This window comes from Salmo salar, chromosome ssa08 (assembly GCF_905237065.1).
Source record: "Salmo salar chromosome ssa08, Ssal_v3.1, whole genome shotgun sequence".
Classification (NCBI taxonomy): Eukaryota; Metazoa; Chordata; class Actinopteri; order Salmoniformes; family Salmonidae; genus Salmo; species Salmo salar.
The window spans coordinates 13,577,327-13,592,342 of record NC_059449.1 but is presented as its reverse complement, the minus strand read 5'-3'; the positions used below and the strand labels follow the sequence as shown (position 1 = coordinate 13,592,342).

The following is a 15,016-nucleotide window of genomic DNA, read 5'->3' as shown; positions in this document are numbered from 1 at the left end:
GATAGTTGGTTAATTACTCATGTGATGTGATTCAGATGTCTAGGGGCTTCAGCAGAATGTTCGCCTGACGGTTCCATCAGGGGGAGGCAGGAGCAGACATTTTAGGAGAGCAGAGCGGTAGGTGAAAACCAAACCTATTTATTATTTAGCAATATATCAGTTTATGTGCCGTCACACAGGGTCCCAGTAGTGTGGTGCCTGATGCTAAACGGTGATGCTACATGAAGTGCAGGATGCTAAATAGGTTTTTGTGTACTAACTAGGCGACATCTGGGACTTTGAACAGGATGAAACACTCTTCGTGGCTAGCTGGAGAGGCACTGTGTTCTGTTGTGATGAAAAAGTATTCAAATGTAGATCTCAGTTTTCTTTACCTCCGGTCTGAATTCAGTGAGTCTGAATTCAGTGACTGTACATTCATAGAAAGGGTTTTTAACTACTCTGTAAAGTTTTACCTGAAATACACTATTATATTACTTTGAATATAACCTGGTAATTATATAAATGTAAGTATTTCATTTACATATTGATAGTAGGGTTAATTTCTAACTGGTTAAAAAATATATTTTAATATTTTGAGAGAACTTAAGATTTTTTCATTTAACATCTTCACTCAACTCTCAAACAAGACAAAAGCTGTATTGTGTAATATAACACTGACTAGACATGGGCCTGATCTGATTCATTCATGTTAAAATGCCTCTTTGTTTTCTAACCGCTAATCTGAGTTTTAAATTAAAACCAGAAGGGAGAATGCAGGGCAGAGGAAACCACACTGAAGAAGCCACGCAAGGGGCGCATTGTCAAAACAATATAGTCCTGCCTGGCTCTCTCTCTCTCTCTCTCTGTGTGTGTGTGTGTGTGTGTGCGTGTGTGTGTGCGTGTGTGTGCGTGCGTGTGTGTGCGTGCGTGTGTGTGTGTGTCTGTGTGTGTGTGTGTGTGCGTGCGTGCGTGCGTGTGTGTAATATGTGCTTGTAGCCCACACTCCTATTAGCACAAAGCCTGTGCTGATTATTACTTCCAGAAATGACAGAGAAGAGAGGAGATGCTTCATAAGCTCACCCATCATATTGTTTGACTGTAACCAGTCGTGGCATCTTCCCATCTGTGCCCCCTTGGCAAAACCTGTTTGAAGTCTGAAGGAGGTTGTTTTACTTCCCCTAGCAGTTGGAGAGGATGGGAGAGGACCCACTGTGATGTGTAACTTTTGACTGACACATTCTGGTTTTGGCTCCATTTCTGAGGAGATGTTCCTGGATTGACATTTCATTTGTGGCGGGGGAAATTAGAAGATTCGGCCAAAGTATACAGTGGTTACACAGTCGATTCAATTGAGGAAGTTTTGTTTTGTTGCTTGCAAAGTTTGCTGGCTGAAGTAACCCATATACTTTTTTTCCCTGTCTCCATCTCTCTCTTTCTGTGTCTCTCTCACTCTATCTTACTCTCCCCCCTCTCTCTCTAACTTGCTCCCCCCTCTCTCTCTAACTTGTTCTCCCCCCTCTCTATCTCTCTCCCCTCCCTTGTCTCTCTCGCTCACCAGTTCTCACCACCAGCGGTATATGGGGAACCCCTACACTATCTGTCCATCTCCTGAGACAAAGCGTGGAATGTGTTCTATAATGCGCGCCCCGATCGTACATGTGTTGGTGCTAATGGCCGTCATGGCCGCCCTGCCTGGCCCTGGAATGTGTCAGATAAACAGCACCACAGACGAGGGAGAGAAGGACTCCCTAGCCCCAGACCAGGGCCTGGTCCTCCACAACACCCACATCACCCTCCAACCCCTGGGCTTCCACAGCACCAGCAGCCCCTTCCTGGAGCATGAGAGCCCCATCTCCACCAGGGGCCACCAGGGGCCGCAATGGCCCAGGGTCGGAGCTGGATCTGGGACCACAAACATCACTAGGATAAGGGCCCCTCCACCATGCACCATCGCCACTTCCATTCAAGGCTATTTCAAATACATCAACACAGTGATTTCTATCATAGTGTTTGTGGTGGGCATAGTGGGCAATGCCACCCTGTTGAGAATTATCTACCAGAATAAGTGCATGAGGAACGGGCCCAATGCCCTCATCGCCAGCCTGGCGCTGGGAGACCTCATCTACATCACCATAGATATACCCATCAACGTCTACAAGGTAAGAGACGCATATCCATCCTGTACACTGGACATCACAGTGAATTGTTCATGGATATATTGAAGCATAATTGCATCTCAGAGAGAACAAGAGAGTGAGAGAGCGAGAGATTATTTCACTTGCTTTGGCAATGTAAACATATGTTTCCCATGCCAATAAAGCCCCTTGAATTGAATTGAATTGAATTGAGAGAGAAAGATAGAGAGAGAGAGAGCGAGAGAGAGAGTAGCGGAGAAAAGAAAGAGGAGAACAAATAAATAAAGTATTCATTAGAAGGCTGCCCAAAGATCATGTTGCTCTCCAAAGTTGATTTCAATCAGTAGTAGTACTACTTTATCTTCATTGGGTGGCTCTTTGTGATGAAGGAAGCAGGGAGAGGCCCAGACTTAAATAAACAATGGAATCAGACCATTGCGGTCACACATATCAGTGGCCCTGCTCTGACCAGTGGTTTGTCACAGGACCAGCTCTCCTCTCCAGCCCTCTTATCTCCAATCACACTTGAACCTCGCTACACTCAGGATAAATGGGTCTGGTCAAATGATGAATCACGTGTCCAGTGTGAGTCATTTAAACCCATTAGACTGTAGTCCATTTACCCCCATGTGGGTTCACTTTAACATTAGCTAGATAGGTCTCACAGATGATTTATGACGTTATCTTGCCTGCTGTGGTATTATTGCTTGAGAGTAATGAGCATATTTTTAATTGGGTCCACATACATTGGTTGAACAGGTCAAGTTTCTTAATAGGATGGAGTACAGTACATTGGGAATGCTCAGTTCATTGTGAAGAGAAATGGTGAAGCCACCTGTTTAGTATTACCGGTATACAGTTTCATCACACTGTGTCAGCACATATGGAAGTGCTAGGGTCCCGGGACAGATGATTCTCTACATGCACAAAGGGGGAAAAGTCTTTCCTGTATTAGACATTTCAGTTACACACATGAAGGATAAATCACAATGTCCCTTTGTACTGGTGAGGAAACGTAGTGCTGTAGGTCCAACTCTGGATTCAGGCCAAACACTCCCTGTGAATATGTCTGCACTACAGGGCCATGTGCTTTAGGGAGGCCCAGCTCACTTCCTATGGGGTTTGTTTGACGCAGTTTCCAAATTTAATCATATACACACCACATACACACACACAATACTACACACACACACACCCACAGTGACGTAGCCCCCTTTCCCTTCCAACTCCCATGTTCCCGAGACGTTTTGATCAGATGGAACCGCCTAGCGCTCCAAGTGAACAATAGGGGGACGCGGATGCACCCGTGAAGTGCTTCCTTTGGCCCGGCCTCTCAACGACTCTGGGTTAATCCCCTCTTTCTCTCTTTGTTCGGCCCATGTTGATTCCTGTTCAACGACAGCTGCCAAGACTACTTCATAATGACAAAGGGTGGTTTTAGCAGTCTGTTCAACAGGGAGAGCTGTGACTTGTTTTCTTAAGGGAGCTCTTCTTGTAAGAGGCTGTGGGAAGTGGTGCTTATAGATGCCTGGAAGTCCAATTAAAGAAAGGATGTCACTTTCAAAGATAGTTCCAGGGCTGGCTTGCTAGGGTTTTATTGTAGGACCTGACTCAATGATGTACTGTATCAAGATGATGAGGCGCATATGGGCCTGCTGTTGGACTGTACTCAGATTCAGAATGAAGTCAGGACGTACCATGAAATCCCTCGGATGTGACTGCGACTAACCTGCCTGTTGTGAAGGGCCTGCTACAGTACAGTGGTTAAAGATAGTCCAGACCCTAAGGACAATGGGAATTGAGCTAGGAGGAGATAAACATGTGATTCACTAACCTCAATCCCTTATAATGTATCCCTTACTAGTTAGTAAAGAAAGAGATATAAGGGCTAGTCCATTATTATTATTATTATTCTCTTCACAGCAGGTATTGTTCTTTCACAATTCAATACATTTTTTACATGCATTTTCTGTCTTCTCAGTTATCATACTGGCTAGTAATGAGCATTATGGATTTGTGATATCTTATGAAAGGGTTTGTAATACAGGGAAGAGCCAACTGGCTAAATGCCATCTTAGGTGTGTGATTATTTCCTGACGATGCAAAGCGCGTTGTGAGTTAAAGCTTACATACTGTCTTCTACGATGTGCTGACGGGTCTCTCTCTCTCTCTCTCTCTCTCTCTCTCTCTCTCTCTCTCTCTCTCTCTCTCTCTCTCTCTCTCTCTCTCTCTCTCTCTCTCTCTCTCTCTCGCTCTCTCTGCAGCTCCTTGCCACCAGGTTCCCCTTCGATGACAATTCCTTTGGGCTGTGTCTGTGTAAGCTGGTGCCATTCCTACAGAAGGCCTCTGTGGGCATCACCGTCCTCAACCTCTGTGCCCTAAGCGTCGACAGGTCAGTCCCATGTACCACTGCTGAATTCCAAATCAACCAATGGCGGCAGATCTAACAGGATCAAAGCAAAAAGCATAAGAAATATTTGTATTTGCATATTAATGTTTATAGAATTAATAAACAATATACGCAATAAGCAATATGGTGTTTCTTTCCGTCTGCTTCATGATAGCCTATTGCCTACACCTATCCAATTCTGGTAGATCTACGACAGTGTCTAGGGAGTTAGGGGTGAGGCTTCTGAAGCATTATACACATTACTCGTTTACTATCAACTGCATTGTCTGGCAGGTTAACATATGAGCTGTAGCTGAATCTGACCTAGTACTCAGACACTATAAGTGGGTCTTTATGCATTTTATTCCATAGAGACATATTCTGCTCCCTGGAATAGGATTCTATTATCTTGTAAAAACATGTGTTTTAATTGGTTCCAGACTCATGGAATGTTTGCACCGTAGAATTCTGTTCTGTTCTGGCCCTTTAGTTCTGTGAATCTTTATATGTAGGTTACGGTAAACTCCAAATGAAAATCAGTCTAATAATACTTTTTATTCTGCGAAATGTAGTCTACTTTACAATATGTATGTATCAAAGAAAAAAACTCCTCTCTAAACTTTTTTTCTATAAAAAAAAGTCACCCTCAGACCCTCAACCTTTGCCAGTAACTCACCAACACCGTGATAAATCACACTGCCGTGGTTTGAATTCAAACCAAAAGTGTTTGTTGAACAGTTGTAACGATCGTCGTCGGGTGATGAGGAAGCGGACCAAAACGCAGCTGGGAGCGAACACATGTTTATTCTTTATACTGAAATAAACACGTACACAAAACCAAGACAATGCCGATACGTTAACGGCTCAAACACAACGAGGCAACACCCCACAAACAGCGTGGGGGAAAAAGGAACTTAAATGTGATCCCAATCAGAGACAACTAGCAACAGCTGTCTCTGATTGGGAATCGACAGAACCCAACATAGAAATAACCCACATAGAGCTAACACAAGGCTATAACGCAAACATAGAAAACAAACCAAGGAAAAATACCCAACATGACACACCTTGACCAAAATACCCGAGTTCACCTGGTCAGGGCGTGACAACAGTAAAGCCTTCATGAGATAGACCACTCTGTGTATGGGAGTGGCTGAGACAAATTGGCCAGGAAAGATGAATGACTTCCCTAATTTGATTTCAAGGAAACCACAGATTGGGAGTTAGTTTAACTCCTTAGCGGAGGTAGTACGGTAAGTTTGTAATGTCAGTAATAATGGAGCTCTCCCATTACCAACATTAAATCAAATCAAATCAAATCAAATGCATTTATATAGCCCTTTTTACATCAGCTGATATCTCAAAGTGCTGTACAGAAACCCAGCCTAAAACCCCAAACAGCAAGCAATGCAGGTGTAGAAACACGGTGGCTAGGGAAAACTCCCTAGAAAGGCCAAAACCTAGGAAGAAACCTAAAGAGGAACCAGGCTATGAGGGGTGGCCAGTCCTCTTCTGGCTGTGCCGGGTGGAGATTATAACAGAACATGGCCAAGATGTTCAAATGTTCATAAATGACCAGCATGGTCAAATAATAATAATCCTAGTAGTTGTCGAGGGTGCAACAAGTCAGCAACTCAAGAGTAAGTGTCAGTTGGCGTTTTCATAGCCGATCTTTGAGAGTATCTCTACCGCTCCTGCTGTCTCTAGAGAGTTGAAAACAGCAGGTCTGGGACAGGTAGCACGTCCGGTGAACAGGTCAGGGTTCCAGCAGGTCTGGGACAGCAGGTCTGGGACAGGTAGCACGTCCGGTGAACAGGTCAGGGTTCCAGCAGGTCTGGGACAGCAGGTCTGGGACAGGTAGCACGTCCGGTGAACAGGTCAGGGTTCCAGCAGGTCTGGGACAGCAGATCTGGAACAGGTAGCACGTCCGGTGAACAGGTCAGGGTTCCAGCAGGTCTGGGACAGCAGGTCTGGAACAGATAGCACGTCCGGTGAACAGGTCAGGGTTCCAGCAGGTCTGGGACAGCAGGTCTGGGACAGGTAGCACGTCCGGTGAACAGGTCAGGGTTCCAGCAGGTCTGGGACAGCAGGTCTGGGACAGGTAGCACGTCCGGTGAACAGGTCAGGGTTCCAGCAGGTCTGGGACAGCAGGTCTGGGACAGGTAGCACGTCCGGTGAACAGGTCAGGGTTCCAGCAGGTCTGGGACAGCAGGTCTGGAACAGATAGCACGTCCGGTGAACAGGTCAGGGTTCCAGCAGGTCTGGGACAGCAGGTCTGGGACAGGTAGCAAGTCCGGTGAACAGGTCAGGGTTCCAGCAGGTCTGGGACAGCAGGTCTGGGACAGGTAGCACGTCCGGTGAACAGGTCAGGGTTCCAGCAGGTCTGGGACAGCAGGTCTGGGACAGGTAGCACGTCCGGTGAACAGGTCAGGGTTCCAGCAGGTCTGGGACAGCAGGTGTGGGACATGTAGCACGTCCGGTGAACAGGTCAGGGTTCCATAGCCGCAGGCAGAACAGTTGAAACTGGAGCAGCAGCACCAACATAGTTACTCTTCCTCCTAGTTTTCTATTGGCTGCATCTGTTAAGGACTAGGCCAGCTGGGGCCATATCCACAAAGCCTCTCAGAGTAGGAGTGCTGATCTAGGATCTGCCCATACAATCTTTTTCATGGTGGTCCATAAGTCAAATCTGATGCTAGATCAGCACACCTACTCTGAGACGCTTTGTGGTCTTAGTTATTTCTCTCCCTGAGGAGGGATAGCTTTGCCATCAAGGAGCAGAAGTAGTTCTATTCTCAAATCTTAAAATGTTTATTCTCACATTTTTAACTCTGATTGTTTTGTGTCTGTTGCTACACTACTAGACTTGTATTCCCGTCTCACTCCCTTCAGTTCTTGTAACACTTAATACTGTCGGTTCTGTTTATCAGCAGAGTGAAAGTGAGTGGTTGACGTCCGGCTTCATCGGTCTGTGAGTGAGCAGACATAAGAGATAAGCGCATAAGGAGGCCTGTTCTGGGTCTACAGGGATGGAAGCCAGTTTAACATACCAGCTATGCTGAATGACTCCCATCATAGAGAGAGAGAGACGCTAGTGATAGAGTCGAGTTCAATAGCAGAAGGTCTCCATTTGTTCTCAGAAAATGTGCAGCATATCTCGTCTGGTTTGCACGCGTTGTGTCTCGTCCTCTCTGTTTGAGAGAGAGAGAGAGAGAGAGAGAGAGAGGGAGAGCTGGGTAAAATATAAATGACACTATGTTGTTTGACAAGGGTATTCAAGTGCGTCATGAAAAATATATTGTTCAGGCCATAAAATCTTGATGCACCGTTTTACTAAAACATTTAGACAAGCGGTTCCTATTAATGAAACAAACAAGCAAACATGATTTGGAGCACAGGAAACAAGCGTCAACAAACAGACCATAGCTCCTGCCAACGCTTGTTTGGAGGCTTCACAAAAGAATGAATATTAGATTCTGGGGATAAACAATTGATTCTTACCTGTTGTTCGTTAAATCTTAACTTGGATCATTTTTCTCACTATGCGGTATAGTGTGTGTCTGGTCTACTGCCATGCAGTCAGTTCATAGAACATATACTACAATGTACAGCTGAGTTGGCCCGACATAATGGTACTATAATAAGATTAACAAGTATTCCAGTAGTTTTCTCACCTTATCTCTATGGTTCTCACAATCATGTTCCCGTGCAGGTTTAAAAGTTTGAAGTAAGTATTTTATTCAAGTACTGGAAGTGTCTCTAAAATAGGTTCACTTTTCACAGTCACTTGAACCTCCTAGCGGGCAAAGCTGGTTGAAATGACTTCATTACAACCATTAAAAGCTGGTTGAAATGACTTCATTACAACCATTAAAAGCTGGTTGAAATGACTTCATTACAACAATTAAAGGCTGGTTGAAATGACTTCATTACAACTAGTTTCGCCGCTGGGCTGTTTATTAGTTCCAACTCCCAACTCATCAGTTGTTGCTGAAAGGTCCACAGCCCTGGCCCTGCTCTAACCCCTACCTTACCCCACCATGTTCACCATTTTGTTCTTTGTGTCCCTCTATGCCCCAGGTACCGTGCAGTGGCGTCGTGGAGCAGGGTCCAGGGAGTAGGCATTCCTCTACGGACGGCCATGGAGATCGTGTCCATCTGGGTGCTGTCCATGGTCCTGGCTGTCCCAGAGGCCATCGGCTTCGACATGGTTGAATTCAACTACAGGAACGAGACTATACGGACATGCATGCTCAAACCCAAGACTGAGTTCATGATGGTACAACCCATTTTCTTGTTGACGCTTCTGCACTTCGAATAATCCTATTACCTGTATACAAACAAATCTGGCCCACAAAGTGTCTCAGAGTAAGAGTGCTGATCTAGGATCAGGTCCTCCCTCTTATTCATTATGATTTAAAAGACAAAAGTGATTCAAGTAGGGTTAGAGTACGTGTGTTAAGATAGTGAATCTGACAGTCCATGACTTCATGTGGTGGTGTATCCTTGCACTGACCTATCAAAAACAATTTTATCTGTCCAAATACTTGGCAGGAAAATTAATTGTGATAAATACAGTGGTAGATTTATCGTACTGACATTCATTTCTCTGACATTCTTGGCGGAACCACCCAAAGAACTAGAAATATGGTGAAAGGAAGCATACAGAGGCCAGACCTGGGTTCAAATATAATTTCAAATACTTTAGCTGTGCTTGACTGAGCTTGTCTGGCTTAATGGACGAATAGAATCATCCCAAAACATCTGGCACTCTAGGTAGGCTAGAGCAAACACAAAGTATTTGAAAGATTTCAAATAGTATTTGAACCCAAATAGCATTTGAACTCTGAGAGAGGTCTCCATACGTTTTTTCCCTCAGAGAGAAAATCTCTGAGGTGATCACTGTCTTTGTTCACAAACCTGGAGAACATAATTGAACGCAGGCCACAACAGCAATTACAGCTCAACTGATGTATGGTTCCTTCAAGCTGAGCCATATGTGTGTCTAGTTCACATCAAGCAACACAAAAGATACTAAATCCCATATCATGACCAAACCATGCTGAGGTTTAGGTCATTTCATTTAAACCCAGATTCAATAGAACACGTATGACAGACAGCATCTCACCCTCCTGAAGTGAGGAATTCAGTAATGTCGTATAAAGGTTATAGATGAACATTTATTCTGTGGCCAAAAAATTCCTCAAATGGCATCTGCTCCTCCTTAAAACTTGTACGATAATATCCCCCTCTTATATGTGGATTTAGGAGATTAGAATATGTCACTGCCATCACATAGACGTATTGGTAAAGTTTGCTTTGTTACCAAACCTAGCAGGTGAAACTGGTTGAAATGACCTCATTACAACATCAATACAACCAGTTTTCCACATTTGCCTGCTGGACAGTCTTCTGGAGTATTGGCATGTTAAGAATTGTGTTTCTCCTGCATAGAACCTGTGTACTAACGTTCTCCTGTTGTGGTTCTCCTGCAGTACTATAAGGACATCAAGGACTGGTGGTTGTTTGGGTTCTACTTCTGCGTTCCTCTGATGTGTACGGCCGTGTTCTACACTCTGATGACCTGTGAGATGCTCAACCACAGGAACGGCAGCCTCCGCATCGTCCTCAGTGAACACCTCAAACAGGTACACAAACACACACAAGGTACCGAGGCCAGACTGCCTCATGTTTAGTGTCTCTTAAGGAGAAGCCCATTCCCTCTCTCAGGCCTCTCAAGCTGACATTGCATAACCCACCCTGATTGCCTTCTACAGTCATAGTACTACTACTTAGTATCAGGTCTCTCTTCTTCTCTTCGGTTGTTACGTACTGTAACCAGAGCCTCTAGCATTTTGGAGGCCCTAAGCCAGGCTTGGCTGCGTATAGGCAGAGGCACCTCTACTGTAACAGTACACTACTGTAGAATGACTCATGTTTTAAAGGTTAAAAGGTTTGTCCTTTTCCTCTCTCAGGCCTATCCGGTTTACATTTCATAACCCTACGTCTCCCTAACAACCTAGCGTCTCCCTAACAACCTAACATTTTATCTGTTTACATCCCCAGAGACGTTACCATACAGTATTCAGGATGACTCAGCGTTTTTTTAAATACGTTTTCCACTCTCAGTATCTTGTCTTCATCACCCTTCATCGTCATCGTCCAACCTTTTCCTAATCAGTTGTTTATTGTTATCCCCAGAGACGGGAAGTGGCCAAAGCAGTGTTCTGCCTGGTCCTGATCTTCGCTCTGTGCTGGTTCCCCCTGCACCTCAGCAGGATCCTCAAGAAGATGGTCTACAACCAGAGAGACATTGGACGCTGTGACCTGCTCAAGTGAGTGCAGCCACGTTTGTTTGCTGCTGTCATCTTATTATTAGAAATGACTGATTCAGGAACGGTGTGTTGTAAAATGGAAAGGTGGAAAAACGTGGGGAATCACTTGACTGGATCTAGAACCACAGCAGCCTAAACACAGACGGACATTATTTGAGTTGCTGCAATTTAACGATTCGAAATGTTTGAAAGGAGATGAAACTCAAATGGAGTTCGGTCAAAAAACATGGGTGTCGTTTCTTTCAGCTTCCTGTTGGTCTTGGATTACCTGAGTATCAACCTAGCCACAGTAAACTCCTGTATAAACCCCATCATCCTCTACTTTGTCAGCAAGAAGTTCAAAAACTGCTTCAAGGTACTGTAGATCCCTAAACATACACACACACCCAACTCTCTTTTTCTCTCTTGCTGTATATCTCTCTCTATCCTTTTCACTCTCTTGGTTTCTTTTTCTTTCGCTCTCTCTTTCCCCCCATATAATCAGTATCTCCACTAACCCCCCCAGCCCTCCCCAAACCCTTTGTCTTGTCTCGCCAGTAAAACAAACAGAGAACTTCTCCCTATCCCCACGACCGAGGGCCTGTGGCTCTGCGCTGGTGATGACATTATTTAAAGAAAATGTAAAGCAAAGCAGTGATTTATGAACTCATTTACTGGGTGAGGTCACATAACTGTACACATCTGTTAGAGACCTGAGCTGAAGATAAGCCATGCCCTAGCTCTAGCTGTCCTCGGAGAGCGAGAGAGACTGAGACTAACTCATAACAGCAACTCCCAGACCCTGAACGTGCCTCTTCCTCTGTCTGCAGAACTGGGGCTAAGATTTTGGGAAGGATAAAAAGTGTTCTACTTCTCACGCTGTGAGCAGATGTAGTTTTATGTAGTATATTCTTCAAAGAAGCATTCCGAGCCCTCATTACACAAGCCCTCATTATTGTAAGCTGTAGAAAAGTGCCTACTTGGACCTCATCTATCGTAGCAGCAATAGCATAAACACTATCAACACAGAATGACCACAGCAGTATGAATAGCGCCTCTAATCTTGTAAACTTGTACCCTTGTTCAAGTGTCTAACCTTGTCCCCTTCCAGTCCTGCCTGTGTTGTTGGTGCCACTCGGATGCCACAGTGACCAGCACGGGACAAAACGGGAACGGGACCAGTATCCAATGCAAGAGCCCAGAGCCCGCCAACCTTCACACGGACCGCAGCCTACGCAAGGACAGCGACTGACCACCACAGGAGGTGACGCCCCCTATGGACGAGGAGGTCTCACTACAACTACAGCCAGTCTGCACTAAACACAACAGACTCTCAACTCAATAGGACCCCCATGCTAAACCACTACGGTGTGACAAACAGAGAGAGAGTCACACGTTTCAAACACCACCACACATTTCTTATACAGAACACCGCTGGGCAGCTCTGGAGCCTGAAGTAGGATGACGGGGGAAATTAGTGGAGTTTATATATAGACACAAACATACAATGGGCATGATGGACACTGCAGTATTTCCAGTGTCTCTCTGGACTATACCATTCCCTTTGCCAGGGGGAGACAAGGAGGGAGCGATGCCTTACAGTGCCGTGAGAGAGGAGGAAGAGGGATGGAGGGAGGGGAGGGCACGGTAGGGGGGAGGTAGCTAACAGGATGCAGCTGAACCCAGGCTATAAATGACCGGCCAGTCATTTATAGCGGAGCGAGTAGCGTGTTGTTCTGTTCACAAAATGGTCAGCACTGCTGGGACGAACCAGGAAGCAGCGGAAACCCCGGGAAGGAAGGCCAGAGCGCTCCCTGTCAGAGGGCACGAGAGGAGAAGGAGAGAATGGTCCCCCATGAGTCCTAATGAACTGCTACTAAGTGATGGTGGAGAGAAGGGGAGCTCTCACTATTGAGTTGACTGTCCTTTTGTAGTGTCTCTATAGCATCTTCCATCATAGGCACTATACGCTGGTCGTTGTGTACACAGTAGTACCCTTTCATAGAGTGTTCTGTATGGTGAATTTGTATTAATATGGATGAAAGTGATTTTGCTATGTAAACGTGTGTGTTCCAGTACAGTTTAATATTCTGTTTTATAAAACGTACCAGGAAGTGTTAATTCAACGTGTTTAGGTTTCATGTGGTGGGAAGAAGGAAAAACTGATTGTAACGAAAAGGTGCCTTGTGTCATCTTGAATTCCCCCGTATAGCCTTATACAGTATACAGTCTCTGTACAACGTCCATTGGAATATCACTTAGGGTGTAGAGTTACTCCATTGTAGAGTAACCACCAGAGTGCATCCCCAATGGCCCCCTTTTCCCTACATAGTCCTATGCGCCCTGGTCAAAAGTAGTGCACTATAGAAGGGAATGGGGTGCCATTTGGGAAGTAGACCCAGTCTCTTGACTTGTTATCCAAAGACTAATGGTTTTCTGACCCCTACTGAAGTCCCAAACTAGTTTAAAGAACATGTCCAGATGCAACAAGCACCACTGGACCATAAAGTACAACGTTACGATTTTGTCTCAGATCAAGGCTCGTTGAAAAGGGGGTCTCTATGTTCTCACCCCAAAAATAAAGGGATAAAAACATTATCCTTACTTCACTGTGAATGTTACAAGACACAGAAATGTTGGTATTTACAGCTAAGCTGTTTGTGAAACATGCTCGTATATAACAAGTTTTTATATGGTGTTGTATTTTGCTATGTTCTTCATCATATATACAGAATGTGGTTATTATTTGTCCTTGCCTGAGGCAGGATTTTTTATTAGTTCGTTTTTTTGTTTGTGATGATAAATATACCAGTTGGTGTTTAAATCATATCAGCTACCTAGGTGACTATACTGCTTTATACATTTGATATGTGAATACATGTATTATGAATACAATTAATGTGCTGTGTGTGTGCGTGTGTGTGTGCGTGTGTGTGATTTTTTGCACTTTTTCCGTTTGAGTGTTTGTGGCACTATCTACAGCATATCAGACAATGTCAAAGATAAAGGCTTTTCAGTTTAACCACTCATATCAATACATCGTATTTTACCACTATAATGTTAATTCAGAGGCATCATACCCCTCTATAGGAAATTGTATTATTGTTCGACACGTTTGTTTCTCATGTTTCATACAGAAATGCTGCTGCTTATCCTAATAAAAATAATTTAAGTGTATACCTTTTGCCTTGCATTACTAAGGAGAGATGAACGTTATATTGATATGCATAACATAAATACTTCGACATTTGTAAGCATAAGAACATTAAACATTGCATTACTAAGGAGTTATACATTTTACATTGACATGCATTACGTATAATTACTTTGGAATTTGTAAGCATACGACCTCGCACATTGCTTTACTGTGGAGTTTATACTGACATGTCATAGAAATACTCTTCTCTTTCCGAGAGGATAAGGGGCCTCTTTTTTTATTTTCTTAGTGTCTGTGGGAAGGAAACACAAGCTGGTCTGGGAGTGATTTGAAGTGCACTGTGACCTGCTTGCTTGTTGCTTGGCAACACCGCCCTCAAGGTTACCATGTCAACTGAGAGGATGTGAACTGAATTGCTTGGAGAGAGGGAAGGTAATCAAGCCAGCCCATATGAATGACTGTTATCAGATCTCCCAAATAGAGGAGCTGTTAAACATAACTTGTCTTGTTAACTTAAAGACATCCTCCAGCGATTTCAGAATTTTTACTGTTGAAAAGCTATATCCCAAGTATAAATACAGTAAAGTACACAGGTGTAATACATTGAGAAAAATTGTGTTTTTTAGACAAAACTGCAAACTTCAAGGAATTGGTCTGATGGGGAGATGTGATGTCATCGGCCTCTCCCCTTTCTTGAGGAGCCATACAGAACAAAAGAGGATACCTGGACCACCTATTGAGATGTGCCTTTTGTGAAGTAAATCAGGTGAAAAAGGAGGTGAAAAGGAGAATGTAGAACGACTTTAATCAAATCTGCAGGTGTCACAGTGCAACTGGTCGAAGGAAGTCAGGTGCAGGAGAGCAGAGATGAGTGAAAAGGCACACTTTATTCATGCAGAGGAAAACAGCCGGACGCAACTGCGTCACAACACTCCGGCCCAAAGGAAAAAGCGATAGCGCACAAATTTCACAAAATGGTACAAATAACAAAGCCATGGGTACAAACAATACCCGGTGCAAAACCAGCCTGTAGCGTCAC

The 15,016-nt window shown here is 44.4% G+C and overlaps 1 protein-coding gene across 3 annotated transcripts in view; it reads left to right on the top strand.

Annotated features, from left to right (window-relative positions):
* The window catches only part of LOC106610225 (endothelin receptor type B), a 45,899-nt gene extending 31,902 nt beyond the window's left edge, over positions 1–13,997 (top strand). For 2 of the 3 annotated variants that reach the window (XM_045722756.1, XM_045722757.1), the window contains exons 2-9: positions 36–117; positions 1,541–2,141; positions 4,382–4,509; positions 8,587–8,785; positions 10,002–10,154; positions 10,708–10,841; positions 11,088–11,196; positions 11,932–13,997. In XM_045722756.1, the coding sequence (XP_045578712.1) occupies positions 1,560–2,141; positions 4,382–4,509; positions 8,587–8,785; positions 10,002–10,154; positions 10,708–10,841; positions 11,088–11,196; positions 11,932–12,072 (1,446 nt within the window). In that variant the 5' untranslated portion in view covers positions 36–117; positions 1,541–1,559 and the 3' untranslated portion in view covers positions 12,073–13,997. The remainder of the gene's footprint in view (positions 1–35; positions 118–1,540; positions 2,142–4,381; positions 4,510–8,586; positions 8,786–10,001; positions 10,155–10,707; positions 10,842–11,087; positions 11,197–11,931) is intronic. The other variant, XM_014209437.2, reaches the window with a different exon arrangement.
* The last annotated feature ends 1,019 nt before the right edge of the window (positions 13,998–15,016 follow it).